General features: G+C 43.2%; 1 protein-coding gene across 1 annotated transcript; it reads left to right on the top strand.

Annotated features, from left to right (window-relative positions):
• The first annotated feature begins 1431 nt into the window (after window positions 1–1431).
• Window positions 1432–17406, top strand: SAG (S-antigen visual arrestin). Its single transcript, XM_031043678.2, has 15 exons — window positions 1432–1536; window positions 2100–2160; window positions 2250–2294; window positions 2594–2787; window positions 4381–4440; window positions 5564–5631; window positions 5827–5962; window positions 6322–6406; window positions 7381–7453; window positions 8355–8492; window positions 8800–8877; window positions 9711–9734; window positions 10140–10204; window positions 16353–16362; window positions 17020–17406. The coding sequence occupies exons 1-15, from the start codon at window positions 1447–1449 to the stop codon at window positions 17111–17113; spliced, it is 1221 nt and encodes a 406-aa protein (XP_030899538.1). The 5' UTR covers window positions 1432–1446; the 3' UTR covers window positions 17114–17406.
• The last annotated feature ends 7958 nt before the right edge of the window (window positions 17407–25364 follow it).

Below are 25364 nucleotides of genomic sequence, written 5' to 3'. Positions count from 1 at the left end.
TCATCCTTTCCTGATGCTGCTCCTCAGCTTCAGAGTCTTAGGGGGTTAAGGTTGCACTTGGGTTGTCCTGTCCAACATCTGCCAAAAGCCTTTTTTCCCCTCTGAACACATCTAACTCTGAATCCATTCATGTTGGTGATTTCCCTTTCCCTGAAGAATCATATTCCACCTGTTTTATTCCTTGGATACAAGCTGTATCCTACCCCTGGATATAATTGTTACCTTTCTGGGCCCATAGCTGGACTCTTACATTCTTGAAGTGTGTTCTGATTTGAGTTTAGTGTTACCCTGCAAGCAAGGAGTTGCATTTGGTTCTGATTTAGTAAAATGCAGTAAGATGAGTGAGTTAAGTTCTTGTTTCGGGTTTGGTCTGACTGCTTATCAACACATGCCACCTTTTTAGGTCTTAGACTGAAGATGCTGTATCCCAGATGTGGGTATGTAAGGAGCTCTGAAACGGTATAAATGGATTCTCTGTGTTCTTGATTTATTTCCTAATAACTATTCTGCTTATATCAACACATACTCTTGATGTGATACCAAGTGTAACTGCACGTCGGACTATAGTTGTATATTCCTTGAGTGCAATACTTTTCACTTACCATTATAGAATATACAGTATTTCATCACCTATTCCATCTACATCATGAAGGGATCCTCCAGCTTAACATAGCTTAATTTTGGGGAATCCAGAATAGCTTTGTGTCTGTGGGCAGGCTTTTCACCCCTTATCTAGGCTTCTTTCCATTCATTCAAGGATATGCTCAGTAGTAATTGTCCCAGCACAGATGACATTGCACTGTTGAATACTTGAGGTAGTGGTAGAAAAAAACACCAAACCAAAGCCAAGCAACCACCCCACACACACCTTAAAACAGCCAAACCCCTTAAGCACTGATACTTCTTGTTTCCTGTATTTTATCTGATTGTTAACAAGTGAAATGACTTTCCTTCTTATGACCCCTTAGAGCCTCTGATGACAAATCTTGAGGTAACTTCTGAAAATCCAAGTACCTTGTGTTGATTAGATTAGCTTTATCTGTCCTCTCACAGATTTCTTCACAAACTTACTCACTACAAAAGTCTCTGCAAAGGCCAAGCTATCCCTTCCCCCCCAGGTTTTTCTATTAGTCTATTAATTTTTATATACAAATTAGAAGTTCTTGGTCTTTTGTAATATTCCTGAAGACCTGTTTTTAAATCATTGTTATGGGGGGGGGTTTAATGAGGAACTACTAAAATAAGAAGAAACCCACCTTCTGTGCTGTGCCTGAGTACCTCTTGAGAAGAGTCTTTGGTGAACTGTACATGGGAGTGTAGAGAGCTTTACCCACCAAGTATAATTCAGCTTGTATCTCATCCAGCTATTTTATTCTGACATCTTCCCCAGGGCATTTTGGGGCAGAAAATCTTCATTTGCCGACAGTCACATACCCCTCTTTGAGCATGAGCTGCCCCGAGGCGCAAAAGACAAATGGGAAAAATGCTGGTTCTCAAAAACAAGTTATCTTCAAAAAAAGCACCCGTGACAAAGCTGTAAGTACCATGATTATGGGTTTATATAGGTATGAGTTTTCCCTGTAGTCAGACAAGTAAAGATTATTAGAAAGTTATTTCCTGTCTCCTTCATTCCTTTCTGAAGAAGGACCATGAATTATATTTAGTGCTAAGTTTGAGAAGATGGTGTAAACAGAGAATAGGGCAGGCTTCCATAATACAACAGGAAGGCAACTCACTTCTCACTACTCCTGGGTTGTACTCCTGCCGGTAGATGTTTAACAACAAAGGTAATTTGGTGTCTTTCCAGCCTGATGGCCCCAAAAATCTTTATAGTTCCTTGTCCTGTGTGCAAGAATTAATGTTGTACTCTTGGGAGTTTGTCTACATCTGGTCTTCAGTTCTGATGTCCTGAAGCATGTAAATAGTTCTGTTGCCTGGTGTGAGTTGCATGTTTGCTGGAAAAGAAAATCCATTTAAAATTGAATTGTTTTGATCTCTACAAGATTTATTGCTCTGTGCTGTGTGTCCATCCATGTGACACACAGCCATACAACCATCAATATTTTGTGGTTCAACCATGGTCTCGTATCTCCCTACAGCTGACTATCTACCTGGGAAAGCGGGACTTCATTGACAACATAGGGAGTGTGGAGCCTGTAGGTAAGTCCACAAGGATATATGCTGCCCTTCCTGCTCTTTGAACCCTGGTTATCCTCTGATAATATTTGTTATTTTTTCCTTTCTTTCAGATGGTGTTGTGTTGGTGGATCCTACACTTCTCAAGGAGAAAAAAGGTGTGAGGTTTTATGCACTATATGTTTCAGAGATTGTCAGTCCTCTTTTGAAGTGAGATACTGAGACAGAATCTCTTACTTTTATTGTTTCAAGGGTACAAATGTAACTTTCTTCCCTGGTGAATGGGCTTTTTGCTCAATGTAATGTATTTTCTTACAGATGATGTAAGTACTGGCTAGGTTGTGTAACACTGTCGAAATGGGTTTCCCTGGCTCTGTAGTGTATGAAGAGTTTGCATCCTGTGCTGGCTGCATTGTTAGCTTGCTGCATGATTTACCCATCGTGTGCTTCTTTTCAGTGTATGTGTCCCTGACTTGTGCTTTCCGGTATGGCCAGGAAGACATTGATGTGATTGGCCTCACTTTCCGACGTGACCTGTACTTCTCTAGGGTCCAAGTGTACCCACCTGCTGACAAGCCAGAGACTCTCTCCCACTTGCAGGAATCTCTGCTAAAAAAGCTGGGGAAAAATGCTTATCCCTTTTTCTTTACGGTAAGTATCTTATAGGAGCCTCTGACCCTCCTCTCCTTGCCTGTTATTATCAGGCTGCTGAGACTTGGTGATGGAGAGAAGATGGGGATTAATAGTGAATTCATATTATGCAAAATTCCAATATTGAGTTACAGGCAATCCACCATTTTTGTTTCCTTACTGTCCTAAGTGGTAAAGTGCAAGTAGATCCTAACTGTGTGAAAAAGTCCTTTTCTTGAAAAGAGAAAGAAATATGCAATGGCTATATGCTAGCAACAGTCCCATATAGCCTTGTCTTCCCATTCCTGAGGGGATGGAATACCTTCTACCATTGCCTCACTGCTCACAGAAGAAGTGCTAAATTCTTTCTCCTTAAAAACTTTATGGATCAAACAAGTGGATGAAAAGCTCTTTACCAGATGTTGTCAACACGTAACAGCTTGTTGCCAAACTCTGATTCTGACAGGATATGCTTCCAGAACTGTCAGTGACACGTCTGCCTTAGCATTCCCTAGGAAGACCCAGGTTTGAAAAACAGATGCTCTGATACAGCAATAAGTCCTTGAACAATTCTGCCTAGTGGGTTGTTGCCCACTGCAATGTTATGAACAACTCATATACAAGTAGTGATCTTCAAACCACTGGAGTCTCTAACAGGGTGTTAGTACTCAGTCCCCATGAGTTACTCTGCAGCCTTCCCAGTTGGTGTCAGGAGTTGCTGGCCCTGCCCAGGCCAGGAGCAAATGGATACTGGCTGGTGGCTGGCTGGTTGGTTTCATGGCCTTGTGTTTCTGACATAGACACACTTTACTCAAACTTCAAACCTATGTGAACAGTGAGTACCACTGCTGTAAGGTGTATTGAGTATCTTGGATGAGGAGGTAGATGTGGCAGCATCTACTCCAGGCTGTGCCTCTAGGGCTCTGTTTGATTTTTAGACCAGCTGTTTCATGTGTCTTTTGAAGTTTTTTCTCTTTTGACCCCTGCCCCTTTCTTTGCTATTGAAGTATTTCTGGAAGAGAGGAATGTGTTCATACAAGGCAAAATAAGGCCCAGCGTATTAAGGCCCCTATCCTAGCTAGAAGTTCAAAAAGCTGTGCACAAGTATGAGGAGGAACAGCTCAGGGAACTGCAGGGGTTTAGTCTGGGAAGAGAAGGCTTTGGGGGGACCTTATGGCTCTCTACAACTGCCTGAAAGGAGGTTGTAGGGAGGTGGGGGTCAGTCTCTTCTCCCAGAGAGCAAGCAATAGGACAAAAGGAGATGGCCTCAACCTGCGCTAGGGGAGGTTTAGACTGGATACTGGAAAAAATTCCTTCACAGAAATGCAAGCATTGGAACAGGCTGCCCAGGGCAGTGGTGGAAGCACCACCTCTGGAAGTGTTCACAAACAGTGTAGATGGGGCCCTCAGTGACATGGTTTACTGGTGGCCTTGACAGTGCTGAGGAACAGTCGGGCTGATGATCTTCAAGAACTTTTCCAACCTAGTTGATTCTGTGATTACAGTGAGGGGCCTGTTGTCTTCAGGATTGCTTTGTATCTTTTCTGAGTGATATGTTAACTACAATATTAACTGTATAATATTGCTTTTGGGTATTTTTCTCTTCTTCCACAGTTTCCTGATTACCTGCCTTGTTCAGTCTGTCTGCAGCCTGCACCTCATGATGTTGATAAGGTGAGACCAATGGGACACTTCTGCTTATCATGGTTGAGGGAAGTCAGATGGAAAAATTGATGTGAATTCATTTGGCTAGCTTGAGAAAAAAACTTATGTGATAATGGGTTTTACTGTGCTATGCCACAAATATCAGGAACCTGACTTAAGAGCTGCAAGGGAGTGTCACGGAGTTGAAGTTCTCCAAACAAGAAAGGGAATCTAGTCTAATAGCAGCAAGACTACGAAGTCTGCAATGCTTGTAGTTTCCTTAAAGGTACCACATGCTTTTCAGGTTGGCTGCACATAAAATGATTGCAGCTGTCAGGCGGCATGAGACAAAAGCAGAGTGCCTAAAATCTCATAGTACTCTATAAATAGCATGTGTTAGGTCCTACTTCAGAATTAAAACAAATGCAGAGAAGGACTGGCCTTTACGTGTTTGAACAAAACAAAAACCCTGGAGTAAAAGTCACAATAAGATGGTCTGAAAGATTTCTGACACCATTTAAAATAGTCCTTCTCTGCTTAACAGAGTGCTTCTCTGAACGGCAGAGCTAGGCTAACAGCTGAAAAGGTGGATGCAGGTTGTAGAATCCAGCAGAATCCAAGGATAAGTTGTGGGTTTTGTCAAGGGATGATATTCCAGCAAAAACTTCTATATTGCTCTGTTGAGAGCAATAAATCTGGGAATCACAGATGTCCCATGGTGGTATAAACCCATAAATCTTAGACACTGGGAAAGATGAAGACTAACCTTGAATCAGGAATTGGCATTACAAAGCCAACTGAGAAATTCAGTTCAGAAACCTAGGGTGGACTGGAGAGCCTTGTATGCTGGTCAGTCTCATAACCCATACCATGCTGTAACACTGCAGCACTGCTTTCACAGAAAACCTTTCAGGAGTAGGGATATCATCTGGCAAAGATTGGGAATTAAGCCTCATTTACTAGAAGCAGCATGGAACAGGTGGATGCTGCCATACTGCTTGGCAGGGGGCTCTATTACAATGGTAGGAGGCTGGAAGAAGTTGCAGTTGGCAGGAGTCTAAGAATTTCTGGTGTACAGAAAGATGTTTAAACACCTGCAGATGTTCTTGGCTTCTGACACTGATTTCACAGCTGTCCTCTCTCTGTCTGGCAGACCTGTGGGGTGGACTTTGAGGTGAAAGCTTTCTCAACAGAGAATCTGGAAGAGAGAATTCATAAGAGGTAACAGAACCTTTGATTCTTCAGCTTTGCTTTTCTTAAAGGGGATGGGTTGTTGGTCCAGTAGTGCACCTTGGTTGCTTGTTCAGCTTTACCCCACTTGTCATTAGACTTCTTGGGTGTTAGCACATGTGAATGCAGAACTCCTGCCTCTGCCAAGCACAAAGTACCACCTCATTCTCCTCTGCTGCTTCCCAGGAACTCTGCACGTCTGCTGATCCGTAAGGTGCAATATGCTCCAGAACAGCCAGGACCCCAACCTTGTGCAGAGACCACCTGGCAGTTCTTCATGTCCAAAAAGCCATTACACTTGAAGGCTTGTCTCAGTAAAGAGGTGAGGAATTTGCCCTGGGCTGGGGACATCATAGTATTGGTGTGCCAATATGCATTTCACTGCCTGAAGTAGCTACTTCTTGTGTTATTCAAATGGTCTCAGCTGAAACTGACTTGTCCCACCACTCAAGGGTTCTGACGTATTTTCTGTCAGTAGCTACTGTTAGGAGAGGCTGAGACCCTATTACCAGATATATTTGATGCTAAATAAGTCATTGAAGGGTTATGAATCATTGGGAAGGGCTTCTGTTCATTTTGTCTTCTGGCTTCTGTGAGGACATTTAGTCTGGGATGACTAGAGGGGTTTAGGGCTTAGGAGAAGGCTCATGGCTGGATATATGAGCATCACATTTCTTCCAGGTATACTACCATGGCGAACCCATTCCAGTCACTGTCACCATCAATAACAGCACAGAGAAAACAGTGAAGAAGATACAAGTCCAGGGTATGTTTTTACTGTTGCTTGAGGCTCTTTGAGGGCAAGAACACTGAATGATGGAGGGACTGAGAGGAAACCAGAATTGAGTGCTTGCAACACCTTAAGCAGGCAGTATGGGACAAGTTGGGAATTTGTCCCTCCACCCTGTTTCTATTTCTTTGCTGTTCATCAAGTGATACACTACAGCTTTTTACCTGACTCTCATGGTTACCCCTATAGCTTAATTTCAGGCACCAGTATGTCCCCTCTAGTACAAGGACGTATGCCTCTAGGACAAGTCAGGTGCCATGGGGGAAAAGCCACCTTTTGGGATGCCAGTGGGAAAGGCTCCCCTGTCAATGTAATGCTTCTGCTAAGTGTGATTGTGCCTTAGATTGCATACAATTTTGCTTGGGGTTTCAGACACATCTGGCAAAGTGAGAAAGGCTGCTCTGCCAGTGATGGTGTAACTCCTCCTGAGGAAGCTGTGGTCAGGGGCTGAGTTTCAGAGAACTGTGCTGTGCCTGTGCTTTACTTGTGGCACTGCATGTTTTCATTCCACAAACCCCATTGCATTTGGACCTGTGGAAGACAGTCTGTGACATAAAGTATGAGAAAGAGAAGGAGGGAACAACATTGCTGAGGTTTTTACAGAACTCTACAGCAGTGAAAGCCAGTTCAGAGCTGGTCTCAGATGTACTGTCTAGCAATTCCCAAATGTTTTCAGCTGACAGACCTCTGTCAGATTTAAAAAGACCTTGTTGGTCCCCACATTTTCTCCTCAAATCAAGACTGAGTGCCTCTCAGGGAAGATAGGAAGGTAGACTTTGTCCATTTCCGAGCTCTTGGTCTCCATCCAGGTCAGGCTGTCTGACCTGGTGATCCCTTCAGGCTCCAAATGGATGAGTTTTCCTGTTTTCCTCATACTTTCTTCCATTCCAAGACTTAGCTATGTTGTTTCTGATGCTTATGCAAAACTGATTGTCCTCTTTCTCACTCAGTGGAGCAGGTTGCCAATGTGGTTTTGTACTCCAGTGACTTCTATACAAAGGTGGTAGCTTCTGAGGAAGCACAGTGAGTAAATGCTCTGCTTATCCCTTCCTGCTCCTTCACACCCTTCTAATTACCCTCTTCCTGGGTACCCCTAGCTGTAGTCTGGCAGTTGCCTACTATTATAATACTCTCTCCTCTCATCTTTCTTTGTGCATGTGTCCCACACCACCTGTACTGTTTGGCTGCAGGCAGCTGGCCTCCTTTGCGCATAACCAGCAGGGACCCTGCACCTTTATTCAGAGAATGGGGAGTTTGCAGAAGAGGTTTGAAGAGTAATTACCTACTAGAAAAGCTTAGCAGGGGCTGTGGAAGGCTCCCCATTGTTTGAAAGCTTTATTAAATAGAGATGCAATGTCTTTCTGAAATGCATTGCTGTTTGGGTGGAGGTCATGGATGATCTAGCTTGAGATTAGTCTCTTCCACACCATTTGATTTGCTTTCTTCTGGCCTTAGAAAGCCCATTAAAAACATGAGCCTGTTGGCATTGTGGGGAGCCACCTGCTCTTTGTACTGCACAGTGCAGGACTGAACTTCACTTTGTGAGGAGGGTTAGACACACCAGACACTTTCCACTTTTCTGGTGCTTTGCTCTATAGCTCAGGGATGTGTTTTCCACTGAGCATTGGTCTTTTCGACTAGGATATATTTTGTCCAAATTTGGAGGTCTGCAGCATAGTTTAGATCTGCTTTAGAAGTCTGCCTTAATGTGAAATGGGTTATTTTCTGCAACTGCTTGTTCCTCTGTGATTACAAAGGGAATTTATTTACTAGCTTAGTTGTAGACATCTGCATTGTAGACAATTTGGAATTTGGGCGGATAAATCCCACTCCTTCTGGTTGGCTTTGTAATCTGTTTTAGTTGGGTGTGCAACACAATTCTGAGTGTATCACTTTTCTCCTCTCACCTGCTTCTTATTTTCAGGGAAAAGGTGCAGCCAAACAGCAGTCTGACCAAGACACTGACACTTCTGCCATTGCTCGCAAACAACCGGAAGACACGGGAAATAGCTCTGGATGGAAGGCTAAAGGATGAGGACACCAACTTGGCTTCTAGTACTATGTGAGTAGAGTTTTAAATGGTGGGTTATAAAGAAAAGAGGAGGATGGAGCAGACATTTCTATCAGGAGTTTGTAGCTGTAAATGTGTGTTCAGATGGGTACATCTAAGTTGCATTACTTACCCTACCATATTCATTTATGTTAACTAGTGACCACAAATCTGGAGAGATATTGGCTGTCCCTGAGCCTTGTCTGCTTTATCACTTCAAGGAAAATAAGATGTTCACCTAGTTCTCACTCCAGCTGTACATTGTCCCTATGTGCTATGTTGCACTGTTGCCACCTGACACTGCTGTTTTCTCTGATAGTATTAAGGATGGAATAGACAAGACAGTGATGGGGATTCTGGTTTCCTACAAAGTTAAAGTGAAGCTCACTGTTCCAGGGTAAGAGTATCAAACTTTTTGCTTCTGCATAGATTTAAGAGGGGAGTGTGTGTACTCCATTGATAAGTGGGGAGAGGGTAGGACAGTGTACCCCAAGAGAAAGGGCACAGCTATAGGACATGAGGATCCTCTAAAGCAGAAATTTACTGATAATCAGTTTTGGCCTGTCCAAAGGATTTGTCTTGAACCAGAGGTGTTGGATTACCTTCCGTAGATACCAGATGACTTTGCAGCTGAAGTATGAATCTCTGGTTTGCAGTTCATGTGAGGCTTTATGTTGGTATTCTTATTCTTTCAGAGCAGAGGTAGAGACATCTGCCTGAGAGTCATAAATACTGTGAGTCATAAGTACTCATTTTCTGTACTGACCCAGCTTTCTGGGAGAAGCTCATGTTATAACATGAATATAGAGTGCCAAAGAATACCGGGATAATAACTCTGCGATGCTTGTCACTGCTTATATTTGTATTTCATTCATCTGTCCTTCTGTCTGGTATAAAAATGAGGCAATGACTTGCCTAAAACGTGATAAAATGACTGCTGCCTTCTGTAGTCCTGCGATTGCCTTTGCCCTCTGGCTGTCAGAAAAGGAGCCATGCCCAATACTCGGTCAGGAGTTCAAAACTTAGATTTTTTTCTTCATGAGAAGGGCATGAAAAGTTAAAATTACCTTTTTTAAGAAAAAGTTTATTTGCATGTTGTGCTTTGTGGCATGTAGAGAAGAGTACATGAGGAAGGTGATTTCAATAGTACACCAGTAAAACATTAGGTAGAGCACCGGCACGGAAAGGTACTAAATATGCTTCTGTTTTTCTCCTTGTTTTCTTCTGTAGCATGCTGGGAGACCTCACCTCCAGGTAAATGTCATCTTCCCTTTCAGATCATGCAGTTATAGTTGATAATTTGTCTTTTTTTACCCTCTTACCTACTCCCTTTCCCACCTCTCCAAAAAAACATAACTATGCATTTAGCTGATAGAAGCCTGCGCATTCAGCTGTGAAAATGAAGCACTTACAGAAATACCTTGGCTTTTATGTACATGCAAGTACATAATAAATGCAGTTTATTAAAGCAGATGTATCTGGGATATTTGTGGATAAATCAGAGTTTAACTCTTTTTGAGGAGAAACTTACGAGTAGGTAAAGATGGAAGAATGGGTGAAGCTGGAGTTCAGGGCTTGGGCTTGGCCTGAGGTGAGAAGGGGATTGAATCAGGCATGAATGGAGCTGTGGATCTGACGCATTCTATCTTCTTCTCAAAGTGAAGTGGGCACGGAGCTGCCATTTCGTCTCATGCACCCCAAGCCTGATGAAAAGAACTCAGCAGGTCAGTTATGATTGGATTTTGTCTTTTTTCATTAACAGACTCAGATGAAATCTTACCATTGCAAGGCTTATAGTGATTTGTTCTACAGGAAGCCTTTAATGTCTACAAGAGTCCAGTATGGGGGCTGCTCTGTGTGTGTGTACGTGTATTTGCATGTGTGTATATATATATATATATTGTTCTTTCAACCTCAAACCACAAGTCAATAGGGAGGGTGGAGGCTAGGGAGAAGGTAGAAAGGGATCATGTTCTGGTTTTATCTTACATCTATGGAATCAGAATTTAAAGTGCAGTGCTTGAGGAAGCAGTTAAATCTCATGACTGCTGTGCAGAATGTCCTGAATGAAGCTGTCAGCAGTTCCCAGATAGATCCCAATATAGCAAACAAGCTGTCACAGAAAACACCTAAGACATGAGCAATGTAAAAAGCAAAATACTTTTAAGCAAAGAGGTATTAAAACTGTACATGATTTTATAGTTCCCATTATCTTTATGTGGCCTTGACCATGGTATCTATTCAGTGGTTATCTTGGAGGCATGTCTCTTCAGAGTCAGGTCAGTTAGTAGGAACTTTAAAACAGTGTAAGGAGCTAGCCTTCCCCAGCCATGTGAAGGCTTGAGATAAGATGCCAAAACATTCTTGAGTATCTGTGTTCTTCTCCCACTTCCTCAGGCCCTGGCTGGCTCTACTCTCTAATGGTGAACATACAGAAACTGCAAGTTGCTTGCACTGAATCCAAAGCTCCTGTACAGCATCTGAGGCAGCTACTGAACAAAAAACCCCACTGTGTCAGCCTTTCAGTTTTGGGGCTGTTGTAGATGGATCTTCTTGTCCTGCCCTCTGTATTTGGACAGAGTTACATGGGCTTCAAACAGAACCCCATGGCTGCTTCTGTGATGCTTTTCTTTTTCTTTCTTTTAATTTTCTCTTTGGACCCAACCTGACCTAAAGCTGCTGTTTCTCTTAGAAACAACTGGACAGTGATGGAACCTGTAAGAAGAGTTATCCTGAGACAGGTGATTTGCTCTATACTGGAAGCATTAGAAAGGACATGAGTTCTTATTGTATGAAATTGTTGGAGGAATCAAGTGTGAGTGATGAGGAGAGACTGGTGATCCACTCCACATTCGGTTGCTCTGGTTAGGAATCCGTGTTTGCTAATTATGGATTTGCTGGAGTGAGCAGAGTTAGGTTTCTTCACTCCTCTGAGAACTGCATTTTAGGATATTCTCATTTTCACTGGGAGAAGCCCTGCTGTGAGCTGTGCCAACATGGCCTGCTAGCACAGGGACAGAACATGCTCATAGGAGAATGCATGTTATGCCCCCATCAGAGTAGCACAATGAGTCTAGGAAGCACTTTCAGGACAAATCCACAAGATCTGTTCTCCTCTTATCCCCTTTATGCTGTGGCTGCAAAGGAGACAGCCACGTCATTGAGGAGTAGCACAGAACACCCCACAGCAGCATGCAGCCCAAACCTGCCCCCAGCTGTCCTGTGAAATGGAAATTGGGTCCTCAGAGTTCGTCCATAGGACTAACAAGGTTGGATCACCTTGGAGAAGCTGCTGTGAAGCAAATGCTTTTGTTGGCACAGCTGTGTCCACACTGTGGGTTTCCCTTTCATGCTGCAGGCCAGCAAAGCTCTGCAAGCAAAACACCGAGATAGCCACACACTTGATCTCAAATGGGTGCCTCACTGAGAGAACTGGTTTGGCAAGGGTCTTCTGTCTCATCTGCTAGCTTGTACATGCTGAAGCATTTCCCTCACACTTTCCTGCAGCAGTTCCCCTGCCAGGAACTTGGTGAGGGGCTAGGGCCAGGAGCAGTAGCAGGTGAGGGCCATTCAGTGTCAGTGGGAGCCCCATAGGGCAGAGGTGCTGGGTGGGCAGCTTAGGAGCTTTCATGAATATGGAGGAAAGGAACAGGCTGCCCAGGGCAGTGGTGTAATCGCCATCCCTGGAAGTGTTCAAAACTGTGAAGATGAGACCCCGGTGATATGGTTTAGTGGTGGCCTTGGCAGTCCTGGGGTAAAGGCTGGACCTAATGATCTCAAAGGCCTTTTCCAATCCAGCTGATTCTATGATTCTATGAAAGCTTGAAAACTTAAAACAAGGATTGTCCAAAACCTTAGGCAACTGTCGATTTTATATTTTTAGAATGGTGTGATTTTTTTTACATGAAAATTTTTGGTGTTAACAGTGCCACCATCCCTTTTTTATTACTTATGCTTCAGGCAGATAATTCTGGCAGAAGTATTTGTAATATGAGGAAAAATGGAGGTAATTTTTCTGTTAAAATATCATTTCAAAGGATGGCTGATATACTCCTTTATATAGGACGCTCAAAAGGATGTGGGTAGAAGACTTTACAAGGGAAATTAACTGCAATATTTCTTAGATCACTTCCCCCAACACATCCTCTTAACCAAAGGCACAGCCCATGTATTGTTTGCTACATCAAAGTCTTCTAGGAGCTGTCAGAAACCAGCTGTGGTTCATGTATTTTGCACAGGTTGAATTTTCAGATTTCTTATAAACTGAAAACCTGTATTTTTCTCAGTTATAAGAAACCTGAAATTTCCACCTTTCAGGAGCTATCCCATGGGAAAGCCTTACGGATGGTTAACTCCAGAAATGCTTTCTCATGAAAAAAGATACTGTAACACAACAGCAAATTCTTCTGAAGCCTGCACAGCTGACTTGAAAACTGTGTTGGAATGTGGTGTCTGAGCTCATTATAGGCAATAAGACAGCTTCCCATTTGAAGCTGGTAAATGAAAACTACTTTTAGCTTTATAGTTGTCCATGCGCTGTGCCTAATCATGCTTCCTAATTGTGAGTTAGTGGTTTTAAATTTTTATTCTACTACCTTAGCTCATAAATTCTGAGAAATCAAATGTGTTTCATTAGTGAAATACCATCTAAATTTGGAACCAAGCGAATCACGACTTGATTGCAGAGATGGAGCTTCAACAGTGCTTAGGCTCTCAAAGGCCCCAAAAGATGAAGTCCATCTTTTTGTTTGTTGGCTTGTTCCGCAGCCTCTGCAGTGGGTGTAGACAGGGATGCATGCACAGGGAATTCTGCAATCACTTCTTATCTTCTTTTTCCATTCCCTTTTGTTTTTATGGATGAGTCAGTAGTAACCAGTTTGCCTATTGCACTCCCTGCTGACTTGACTTTGGTTGGAACTAGATGATCTTGAGGTCCTTTCCAATCCTAACTATTCTATGATTCTATGATTCTATTCATCTTAAGGCACAGCTGGGAAAAAGGAAAGAAGTCAAACCATCTTATAGAGTCAAAGCTAAACTGGGATGAAAAGACACCGCATACTATGATTTATTCCTTGCAGTGGAGCAATATAATTTTCCTTTCTCTAGCCAAGATGATTTATGGCAAAGATAAATAAAACATGTGTAGCATCAGTATATTTAATCATAAAGGGCTGGTTTGAGTGTAGAGAACCTCAGAAAGATAAGCTTCTCAAGAGCATGGTTTCATTTTTTGGGGGTCACAGTGGGGTTAGTGTGATGAACTTATGTGTGCTTTATTTCACAGCAGATTGCTTTGCCCCTTTTATTTGTCTGTGAGTGAGCTGTGAAGCACTCCACTTGGTAAAAAGCAGGTCTCTCAGAGTCTATGGCTATTGCAGCTTACTTGATCTCTGTGCCTGGAGGAGACAAAAAAGGAATGGCTTGCTGCCTTTCCCTTACATATTTATTTATAGCTTCCTTGTCTTGGTCTTGTAGGCCAGCATTTGCATGTTTCATGTGTGCTGGTTTTGTAATTGCTTTTGTACCCATGTGTTTCACAGGTGGTTATTTTCAGTGCAAGCAGCTCCTGTCACTTTGGCAAGTCTGTCTTTTCCACCTGTTGACAAAAATGTAGAAAGATCTGTTTCATTTAAAGAGAGACTCAAGCTGGGCTGTGTCTCTTCATGCTTCCAAGACCTTTCCTGGTCAGCAGCTAGCCCAGAAGCTCCTACTGGGTTTTTCTCAAGGCTGTGGTCTCAGCGTGAGTTCTTTGGTCTGGGGTTTTCCTGCTCTTCTGATGTTTTACATTTTGTGGGCCTATGTCTTGGATACTGCCCTTTGTTTTGGCTGTTGTTCAACAAAAGGTCATTTATCTGCTCCCTTGTTAAACCTGCATGAAAGGGCCAGTTTGAAGAAGCCCATAAATGCTTTGTTCCTTTAATAATAAGGTTATACCTGCCCTATACTGGTATTGTAACTGTGAGAAATTAGGGAATTTTAAAAGCACTTGAATGTCTTGAAAAATAACAGTGCTTACTCCCTTCCCCCCCCCCCCCCCCCGAAGTTAAGAGAGGTTAAAAGCAAGCTTATAATGAAAATTACCACATGCCACAACTTTAATTATATGGAATCATTTCTGTGGCTGCCTAATAAAAGCTTACGGAAAACCCTCTGCAGAGAGTATGATGCCATTCTGAAACCTCGTTGTTTCTTGAACACAGTCCTTTCCCGTCCCAACCCTCAAAACAGCTGCTGGCATGGCAGTTAAAAAAAGGAAAGTCTTCCCATTTTCAGGCTCCTGAGAATTTTTCTGTGTCATAATGTTAAATAAGCCACAGGGCAGCAAGACAACTATGTGGAGTGGGCCTAAGCTGCTAATGTTGCCATTTAACAAGCACATGGGATGTAGTATAGCAGCCTGAAGGTAAGGTAGTGCATCTTTGAATACATCTGGTGTATATGATAAACATTACTCCCAGCAACCCATGTACTGATTCAGTAATAATTTATCTGACAGACAAGTATATCTCTAACTGAAACAATACTAATTTTGTAAAATCGGCTTCAAACTGCTTTGGTAGGTATCTCACTTAACTTCAGCCACACCACTGATGTCACTGTTCCCATAGTAATGCATGTACTTCAAGTGGGGAAAGAGAGCAAGCTATTTAAAGAATAGAAATTGGAGGAAAAATTAAATGGGAGCTATGTTTTATGTGTTGGAAATTAAAAAAAAAATCTAAATATTTCATTTTTAAAAATATGAATATATTTTTTAAATCCATTTCAGTCAAGCATACATGCCCTGAGACTTTCCAGACTTCATCTTGGCTTCTGTGAGTAGAGGAAGACATCCTTTCTGAGTCTGGATGGGCACCATCATGAATATCTTTACAGAATCCATGCTTTGAGGCATTTTGGCTAGAGTGCCCCCATTTGGCATGCTTTTAATGCTGACTTTTCCAGCAGTGCCAGTCACCTCTTCTTGCCCTTGATTTCAGTGTGTGTTGTGGGTGGGAATTCTCAAGGTAGTGAGTTATCCAGTCACTGAAGCATCTCAGATCCCAGATGGCTTCAGGAGAACAATGAACTAGGTGCATCTTGCTCTATGACTTCAACTCATGAGAAGTAAACAAGTGAAGTGACTGTTACTTGCTAAAGATAAAGTAACTGTGAAAACAAGAAGAAAAAAAATACCCACCCCTATTTCATCCCTGCAATACAGGCTGCTCTGCTTATTTTAGGCTGTGCTGGAAACAGCTGCCAAGGAATGCTGCTAGCAAGCAGAGTTTGTTACCTGCTTGTGGTGTGGTTAGCAAAGATCTCATTGAAGAAGTGTATGTGCCAAAGGTCTTAGGATTACATTTAGGAAAAGATGAACAGGGGTATTGCCTCAAGCATGTAACCTATCTAATGAGAGACCACCTAGGCCTTCCTGTATTCTGACCTCTGTTTGATTTTAATACCTTCATGTTTATTAAATGAGAACATCATCTTCATATCAGCTGACTACTTATATTACAGTGACAGACCAATTAAAACTAACATCAGGTCATGCAAGCACTGTCATCTCTGAGTAGAAATGTGTGCACAGATGTGTCTCTCAGCTGTGATCACTAGCAAGCCTAAATGGGCAAATCTGTCTATTTCCTAGCTCTTCTGATGTCTTGGGCACTGTTGCTTTCCTGTTTGGGAGATCAGGTTTTGCTCCATGGGGTGCACGTATGCACATTTTGAGACTTCCTGGAGTTCTCCTTGTACTGCTGCAAATCCTTCTGCTTGTCACTATTCTGTCTTGTCGGTTTGTAAGTTTTTGCTGGTTTTAGCATCTGCTGTTCTAACTACTTGGTGTGTCTTTTTTCCTCCTGTATGGCATGCTGATGACTGCAGGGAAGGATGGGTAAGTTTCTTTTAATGTTTCACATTCTAGCTGAAGTTGGGAATTGACTCTTTGAAAACTCCTCAAAACGGTCTGAAAATCTGTGGGGTTCACAGAGTACACTTAACTCCAAAGTGAGAAAGTTATTGTCTTGACAGGTTACTGATCAGTTGAACTGCTATGACTGACCATGTGAAACTAGTCTAAGAGAACATGGTTTTGCCTCACAGTTGGAGGGAGGAATGTGTTTGTGGTCAGCTGATATTCTCTAAACCTGAGTTTCAGGAACTCAATAAACTTGACCATGTGCCCTCTTTTACTACAGAAGGAATAAAGATGGAAGGTTTCACAGTTTGTATCTAGACAAAGACTCTCTCAGGCTGCAGACTATTCAGTTAGCTGATAAACATTTAGCTGGAATTGACATGATTTGGTACAGATGAAAACCTTCTCAGTTTGTGTCCTGACTTGCTCAATCAACTGCTTTTCATGCTAGCTAGAATACTACTAATTAAGATGGTGCCTGTGGGAATGTGATCTAAATCCCTTTGAAGACAAAGGAAACATTACCAGAGCCTGCTCCAAGTTTCTCTTCTTCCTCCTATATGTTGCCTGTAGTCTGCTGGTATAAAAAATTTGGTAACTGTGTGGTTTTGTTTCTTTTTTTTTCCGTTTCAGTGAAGCAGAGCTGGTATTTGAGGAATTTGCTCGCCAAGGCATAAAAGATATGGCTGATGATGAAGACAAGAATATGCCCTCTGCTGATGAGTGACTAAAAGAACAGGCTGCCAGAGGAGATACATAGTCTGGCATCAATTAGAAATGTTAGGACCTAGGTTTCTAGTAAACTGCATGTTCTCAGTGCATGCCTGGTCTTCCAGGGATCAGCCCTGAGGTCAGTGGACATAAAATTATCTCTACTGCTTACTAAAAGTTTTCCCTTTAGAGGAATGTAGCAAGCTCAAGACCTGATGCTTACTTGAGCTGCCAGAGGAGGACAGGGAAGGCTGTTGTACCATGACTTCTGCTTTTAGAGCTACCTAATAAAAAGTTTGGTTGCTTTCAGCACTGCTGGTGGTTTGTCCAGCTGCCTAGACTTATTCTGTGTCACTGTAGTGATAGGACAAGGGATAAAGGGTTAAAACTTAAACAGCAGAGGTTTACATTGGATATAAGGAAGAAATTCTTTACCATGAGGGTGGTGAGGTACTGGAATGGGTTGCCCAGGGAGGCTGTGAATGTTCCATCCCTGGCAGTGTTCAAGGCCACGTTGGACGAAGCCTTGCATGGCATGCTTTAGTGTGAGGTGTCCCTGCCCATGGCAGGGGGGTTGGAACTAGATGATCTTAAGGTCCTTTCCAACCCTCACTATTCTATGATTCTAAAAGTCTGATTTCGAAATGCTAGTGAATCAAATCCTAGTCTGGAACACTGGCTTACAGCCCCTGATGATTTACTGAAGTTTCTCAGTGGACTGTACAAAACTGATTTTATTTCCTTTTGGTTGCTTTTTTGTCTATGCTTTACCAAACTCATCTAGTGAATATTGTCACTGAGCTTGCACACTTCACTGTGGCTTATACCCACTTTCTGTACTGTGGAGACAGTGTTCTCACAGAAAAATGAGTATTTGGTAAATGAGCTCTGAATAACTCCAAGGGATACAGCAAGGCTGTGGGAGGCCTGAGGAAGCCTAAGCAAGCAAGATAAGAAGAAGCTGTAATTCACTGAGTTATGAGAACTGTGGACTGTTGGCAAGTGTTCGAGGTCAAGTTCTCACACCTGTGCTTAACCAATTATATGTTAGTCACTAAGGGTCTTCAAGACAAGTATCCAATCATGATATGCCAAATTGTTGTAGGTGTGTGTAAGCAATAGTATATAAGGAGTTAATGCTTTGCAATAAATGGCTTTTTGTCTGATCACATTGATCTCTGACTGAGTCCTTTCCGCGGCAAATGGTGCCCGAACAGGGACCCTCTATAAGTTCACATTGAAACGGAAGAGGGTGTGAATCGCTGGGCTGTGAAGAAATCGGCTGGAATCGATCTGGCTGGACCAAGATCGGGAGGCAGAAGCCTCGGAGGAGGGAATCCTCGGATTGGAGCCTTGTGAGCCTGGAAGACACTGCGCAGTGCAAATAAGGTGAGTAGCTGGACAGTTGGAAGTGAGCTTAAGGAGGGAAAACAGTTAAGTAAAGAAGAAGAAGTAATACTTAAGCTCTTCCAACATATCCTCTCTGTGAGAGGACAGACTATGATGAAGCTATGCTAAAAAGATTGTTGCTCTGGAGTAAGAAGTAAGGAGTTAATTGCGGGAGCCGGTGAAGCTTTTAATCTCGAGACTTGGGAGAAAATTACTAAGGAAGAAGCCCCTGATTTATGGATGTTTTCAGTCCTTCTTAAGGTGAAGGCAGCAACCCTTAAAAGAGACAGACTTAAAGTTAATGTTGAAATGGTTGAAGACGCATTATTCAGAGTTTGATGAGTCTACTGGATTTGAGATACCCTTGTGGAATGGGGCAGGAGTTAAACTGTGGAATGCAGCCATGATAGGCAATGACACTGTGAAAAGTTTGTTAGTCATTTGGAGAACTGTTTTAGAGATGTTAAAGTCAAAAAATTAGATCATGGAGACCAGCGTGCCCCCCCCCCCGCCCTCCCCACCGAACCTCCGCTATGGCTGCGAAGACTGAGGACAAGGATGAAGACGATCCTTTCAGCTCAGACCCTATTGACCCCAAGAAGGAGCCTGCGCATTTTCATCAGTTTGCTGTTGCTGCTCCTGAGATTCTGACACCTTTTCTCACTTCATGTGGGCCACTCCCCTGGCTGGCGAAGCAGCACGCCATGTAATTATGCATCTACGTGGCTGCTTCGCAGCTATGGGAGTACCTTTACAGCTCAAAGCAGACAATGCACCTAGCTATTCTTCTTCAACACTTTCTAAATTTTTGAGCAATTGAGGCGTTTCTCATGTTACTGGTATTCCTCATTCTCCTACAGGACAAGCTATCATTGAACGAACACATCAAACACTGAAACAGTTATTGGAAAAACAAAAAAAGGGGGAAGAAGGGCTTACGCCGGTAGCAAGAATACAGAAAGCTGTATATGTTATGAATTTCTTGTGACTAACAGGAGACTTTAATGACCCTCCTGCTGTAATACATGGCCAGGCGTTAGGCTCAGGTTATATGAATAAGACTCAGGGTATCCTGGTCCAATACAGGGACATGGAAACTGGCGTTTGGAAAGGTCCTGTGGAAGTAAAATTAAGTGGTCGAGGATATATGTGTGTAATTACAGACTCTGGCCTGCGGTGGGTGCCAGCTCGGTGGGTGAAGCCCTGGAAAGAGCCAGCAGCACCAAAGGAGAACCAGGATATCCCCCTTGTCAACAGCTGAATGAGTTAACTGGATGAACTCTGAACTTCTTTACTGTAAGAGTGACAGAGCACTGGAACAGGTTGCCCAGGGAAGTTGTGGAGTCTCCTACGTTGGAGATATTCAAGGTCTGCCTGGACAAGTTCCTGTGTGACGTACTCTGGGTTACCCTGCTCTTGCAGGGGGTTGGACTGAATCTTTCAAGGTCCCTTCCAGCCCTTGGGATTCTGTGATTCTGTAATCTATCCAATACATGGGTCTTGTAAACTGTGGGTCTCTCATGAGTGTTTAAAATATAAATGATGATTATGGGTTAGGTTACCCTTTTGCACAAAGTCGGTCTGTGATGCTTATGAGCTAGAAGTTAGTGAATATAAGTATATCCATGTTTCCAGTGACCTTTGGAGACCTTTATAGATATGGCTGACCACTTCTTCCAACATAGGCTGGCCACCTGTGTCGGAATGAGTGTGCTTTTTGGTCAATATAAAAGCCCAAGCCTCATGCAATGTGAGGGAGGCAGAGCCTCTGCGGGGACGCCCGCTAAGGTTGAGTCTGCCACCTCGCACTGCAATGATGCTTCTTGGAGCTGATTTCCTGATACTCTTCACAAGGTCCTTGTGCCATGCTCTCTATGTGGGACTGTGTAGAGGGACTAATGATTGTATGGATTTTGTGTTTCAAATATTGTAGTTGGGTGAAGTGTGCTTGTGGGATCCCAAGCGTGTGTGTGTGTGTGATGAGGGCAGACAGTGTTTTGTTTTGTTTTTGGGTTCATGTAATAGTTTTTACACCTATTAGGTAAGAATTTTATGCATGCTAAATAATTAACTCACTCTAGCTGTTATTAATGACTGCAGTTTTGATGTATATTGCTTCAAGCTTGTTTTCCAGACAATATGCATGTGTGATCAAAAAAAAAATAAAAGGGTAATGCTACAGCAAACTTGACTGTTAACACTGTACAGTTTACTTCTGCAGCTGCTTCACATCCCCTTTGCATTAGAATGCTTCTGCTTTAAGGAGTCACTTTAACCTGTCTACTTCTCAAGAACTGATAACCCGGAGGAAGGGGTATATTTCTGTCCTCCTACCTACAGGTCCATGGCGGCTGCCTGCGAAGTTTGTCAAACTTTGCCATGAGCTGGACAAATGAGTGGAAGAACTCGATGCATCAGCTACAGGAGCTGACCATGAAAACCCCAAGCATAATGAGATAGAGAGAAAGGAATGATTGTAAAACATCACTTGGGGGCAACTGAAAAGTAACAGCTTGAATATGTATGCTTGTAAAGTAGCTATTATTAGAGGTTGGGATTTTGCATATAAAACCACCTGTATTTACTAGCCAGTTGCTAACAAGAAACAATACCTTGTATTGTATGGATTTGTCACTTGTAAAAGAAATGTTAAAGAATGCAAATTTGCAGCAGATGCTAGAAAATGCTAAGGCAAAAGGTAGAAAGATTCTAATATGATGGTACTGTTACAAAACAGGTAATGGAACAAATTAAGAGGGTGGGAGAACTCCACTGTAAGAAATTTTTTTGGTTAGTCACTCGCTGTCATCAGCATCTTCAACATGCTGATGCACTCTGTGATAGTTACTCTGCTAATGTAAATCTATGTGTGCTTTGCTGTAGTAGTGACTTGTTACTGGGTTAAGCAGGTGAAACTCTGCACTGACAATAAGGTTCAAGGACTGAGATTGACCAAATGCCTGCTACCACAGTCAGGGGAAAGACTGGGTTGGCCTCTGTGTTTGCCACCAAGAAGAACCTTTAGCTCCGCTGCTGGCTGCAACCAGCAGGTGTAGAGCAGTGGAGACACATGCCATGCCAGACCTTGATGTGAGGGATGGCCTTCGCTGTTATCAGAGAGCCATCCAGGAGAAAAAGGGTAGGCCCAGTTGTGTACAGCTATCAACAGGACCATACTGGCTGCCAGCGAAACGTACAAAGCCCCAGATCTCAACAACATAAAGAAACAGCAATGACAGAAATCTTTGTATTATCTGTTCTATTATGTGTGACCGTGGGTAATGGACAAGTATACTGAGCACATCTGTTAAATCCCCATTAGTCCATCCTGTTACATGGTGTGTAGGATTCACTGGTTATGCCACATCTTATAAAGGTGACTTCAAGTGACTTCAAATCAGACTAATCTTACTGAAATAATGCTTCCTAGAGTAGTGGGTTATTATGTTACACAAGCCCAGCAGTGATAGAGCAGACATACCAAACTGTAAAAAACTTTTAGTAAAACTAAAAAGGGGGAGATGTGGAGACAGTGTTCTCACAGGAAAATGAATATTTGGTAAATGAGCTCTGAATAACTCCAAGGGATACAGCAAGGCTGTGGGAGGCCTGAGGAAGCCTAAGCAAGCAAGATAAGAAGAAGCTGTAATTCACTGAGTTATGAGAACTGTGGACTGTTGGCAAGTGTTCGAGGTCAAGTTCTCACACCTGTGCTTAACCAATTATATGTTAGTCACTAAGGGTCTTCAAGACAAGTATCCAATCATGATATGCCAAATTGCTGTAGGTGTGTGTAAGCAATAGTATATAAGGAGTTAATGCTTTGCAATAAATGGCTTTTTGTCTGATCACATTGATCTCTGACTGAGTCCTTTCTGCGGCACTGTACCATTAAATTTCTTGCAAGTTATTGTCCACAGCAGCTATAATGCTGAGATACAATATTAGCTTTCTAACAATATGCTTAACAATTTCATTATTAAAGATAAGAGAAATGTGAACTATTAATTCCTTAACAGAGCTCCCTTTATATAACCCCAAATAGCGAACTGCAAGTCCAGACTGATCCTGTATGTAATCTAATTTTCTGTATGCAACAGTGCTTCAAAAGAGGGTGCAGTAAAATAAAGGAGGAAATTATGGGGCAGCCTGCCCTGAAGAGCCTTTTCCAACATCCATCTTCCAGAGGTTGGTTTATGCTTTAAGAAGTTAGATTGTCTTCTGCAAACTTCTCACTTGTTGATCTGGATATTCTCATTATCCATGTAAATGTCTAACCCTTTCCTGAATTTCACTTAGATTTTGGCCGAAGTGAGTTGCATCAGCTAATTACATTTTGCATGTAAAACAACTGGTGTTTTCTTTCTCTTGTTTTTGCTCTAAATCTCATTTTCAATGTCTCTGGTTTAAATCTGGAAAGTCTGAATGCAGGGCCTTACATTTTTTAATATAAACTTACATTTTCCACCCTATGCACCGGAAAATGGAATTAAGAGCTTTCCACTTAGTTAACAATGATGTGTTTTTGACAGAGAAGAAAATGAAGGAGACATTGAGATGTCTGCTTCCTCCTGGCAGGAGCAGGACTGCTGCTGAAACCCTGCTGCAAGCATGATACAATTCTGTCCTGCCTCACACTGCAGAGGCTGATGAACCGAGCTTGCCTTCTCTCTGGCTTAGGTTACTGCTGATAACTGTGACAAGCTAAAGCAGTTAGAGAAGTGTGGGCTGTGCTCTGATACTTCTTCAGAATCACTCTATATACAGGCCTTGTTTTCTGAGCAAAGTTTTGTTTATTTTTTCTTACACACCTCATTATGGTTACAAGCCCTACTTTTACAGATGGGTCAAAGGCATTAACCAAACAGCTTTGTATGTGGCCTCTAACACAAACAGATTGGGTTAAAAGTTAAGCCTTCTCCTATTTGTTTCTGTAAACTGGTCTTGATTAAGATGAATTAAGACCACAGCTGATTTCACAGTTCCATCAGTGTTCTCACCCAATACCTCTCGGAACCATGTTTGGTTCCATTAGTCATAACTGCCTCACCTTAGATGAAATTGCAAGAGTCATATGTTTGCTCTGCTCTTTTCTGAGCACTATGTGCTTTGCTGCTGAATAAACCCTGTGGCCATTTTCAGGTGTTTGTGGTCAGTGTAATTGGTATGATTTCTGCTTTGGCTTTTGGAGGAGGACTAGGCATTTTCACTTAGATTTCTGGTGAGGCCTTTCTAATAATTGTCCTGGTATTTTTATTGCCAAGTTCTTGGTGGCTTGTGAAGAACACAGCAATACAGTAAGGATTGAACAAATTACTCATGAATATGATGATCTTGGAGAGCTAGTATTTAGGATTTAAAGATACTAAGAAGAGGTATGACAATCTTCTAGTATTGCTTCAAAGTGTGGCTTCTTCCACAGAGCGGTTTGCTTCAGTATTCGTGGCTACTGGACCCATAACTGTGGGACTAACAAACTTAAGAGGCCTGATGCCTTTTTTTCTTTTTTCTTCTTCTGTGTCATCCTTATTGAGTTACCTCTCACTGACTTTCAGATTCCTCTCAAATTCATCTGTGGTGATGACTTCTGTAAGCTGTATAACAAAATCACAGTGCACTGTTATGCAGCAGGGAGAAGTTGAAACGGTTGTTAATCTGTTCTTTTGCCTGGCCTTAGGAAAGCACTTTCAGACATTGACAGTTTGTTTAGCCATGTTGGATGTTTGCGTATTTACTCAGAGAGCAAGGGCTTTCTGCTGGTTCCCTCACCTCCACGTCCTGTTTCAGGCCAAGTTGGACTTGTATTCTCCTGCCCTTCAGTCAGCAGATGCTGAGCTCTGTCAGCAGAAAAGAGGTCTCTATCAGGAACTGTTTGCCTTTTATCTTTCCTTTCTTCTGGTTCCGATGTTGCATTGATCTTCCACCAAGTCAGACCTGTAGCCTGCTGCCCCTATTTACAGCTGGGGGAGAGTGATCCAATTTCCTGACCTTCTGCCTTTGATGTGGTGGGACTCCATTTACAGAAAGCCTGCCAGCTCTGGGAGAGGGATGTGCTCTGGTAGCGATAGTATCTCTGAAACATACGTGGCCTCCGTGCTGTAGCTGTCTGCTGATGGACTGGTTTGGTGACAGATGCTTCCCCCAGAACATCTTCATGAAATCGCAGCTGAGATGCTCAGTAGTGTCCCATAGCTGCAGCTAATGCAATGTTACCTTATGGAACCCATGAGGAATGGTGTGGTGATCGGCCGAGTCAGGCAAGAGTGTTTCTCTACTGCAAAATACAGAGGCATTTTGGCTGCAGGAATCAGTTTTGGTGCTGTATGTGATTAAAAGGATGCGTGAAGTGGAGGAGTTGCAAAGTCCCTTTGTCTGCAGGAGGTTGGTACAGCAGGTCTTACCTAGGGAGAGGAGGATTTACCTACAGTGTTTTATTAAACGGAACAACTGCAGTACTGCAAACAACCCCTGTGCTCGCCACCTCCCCGACGTCAGAGCTGAAACCCATTTCTCTGGCTCCAAGCAATCACGGTGCGCTGGGGCAAAGCAGGGGCCGGTGTGAACAAGCTCGGGACCGTGTCGGTTCGCACCCTGTCGGGCTGCGTGGGTAGGGCCGGGGCCGCCGGCCTGCCTGGGCCCGCCCCGCTCCGCCTCAGCGGCTCTCCTCCGACCTGCGCCATTGGGCACGGCTCCCGCCAGGGGGCGCCGCAGCGACGGGACGGGCGAGCGGCTGCAGAGTGCGGCGGGAGGGGGCGCCGGCCGCGCCGCCCCGCACCGTGCAGCATGGCGGCGGCGGCGGGCGCAGAGCAGCCCCAGGCCGGGGCGGTCGCCGCCGCCAGCGCCGCGGCAGAGGAATCGTCGGACAGCGAGCCGGAGCA

This window comes from Melopsittacus undulatus, chromosome 6, assembly GCF_012275295.1.
Source record: "Melopsittacus undulatus isolate bMelUnd1 chromosome 6, bMelUnd1.mat.Z, whole genome shotgun sequence".
Lineage (NCBI taxonomy): Eukaryota > Metazoa > Chordata > Aves > Psittaciformes > Psittaculidae > Melopsittacus > Melopsittacus undulatus.
Note: the sequence above shows the minus strand (reverse complement) of the source record. Positions and strands in the feature narration are given on the sequence as shown.

Coding starts and splice junctions, on each gene's coding strand:
- SAG (XM_031043678.2), top strand. CDS start 1,447: ATGAGCTGCCCCGAGGCGCAAAAGACAAATGGGAAAAATGCTGGTTCT. Junction 8,878..9,710: donor GTGAAGCTCACTGTTCCAGG/GTAAGAGTATCA, acceptor TTTCTTCTGTAG/CATGCTGGGAGACCTCACCT. Junction 9,735..10,139: donor CTGGGAGACCTCACCTCCAG/GTAAATGTCATC, acceptor TTCTTCTCAAAG/TGAAGTGGGCACGGAGCTGC.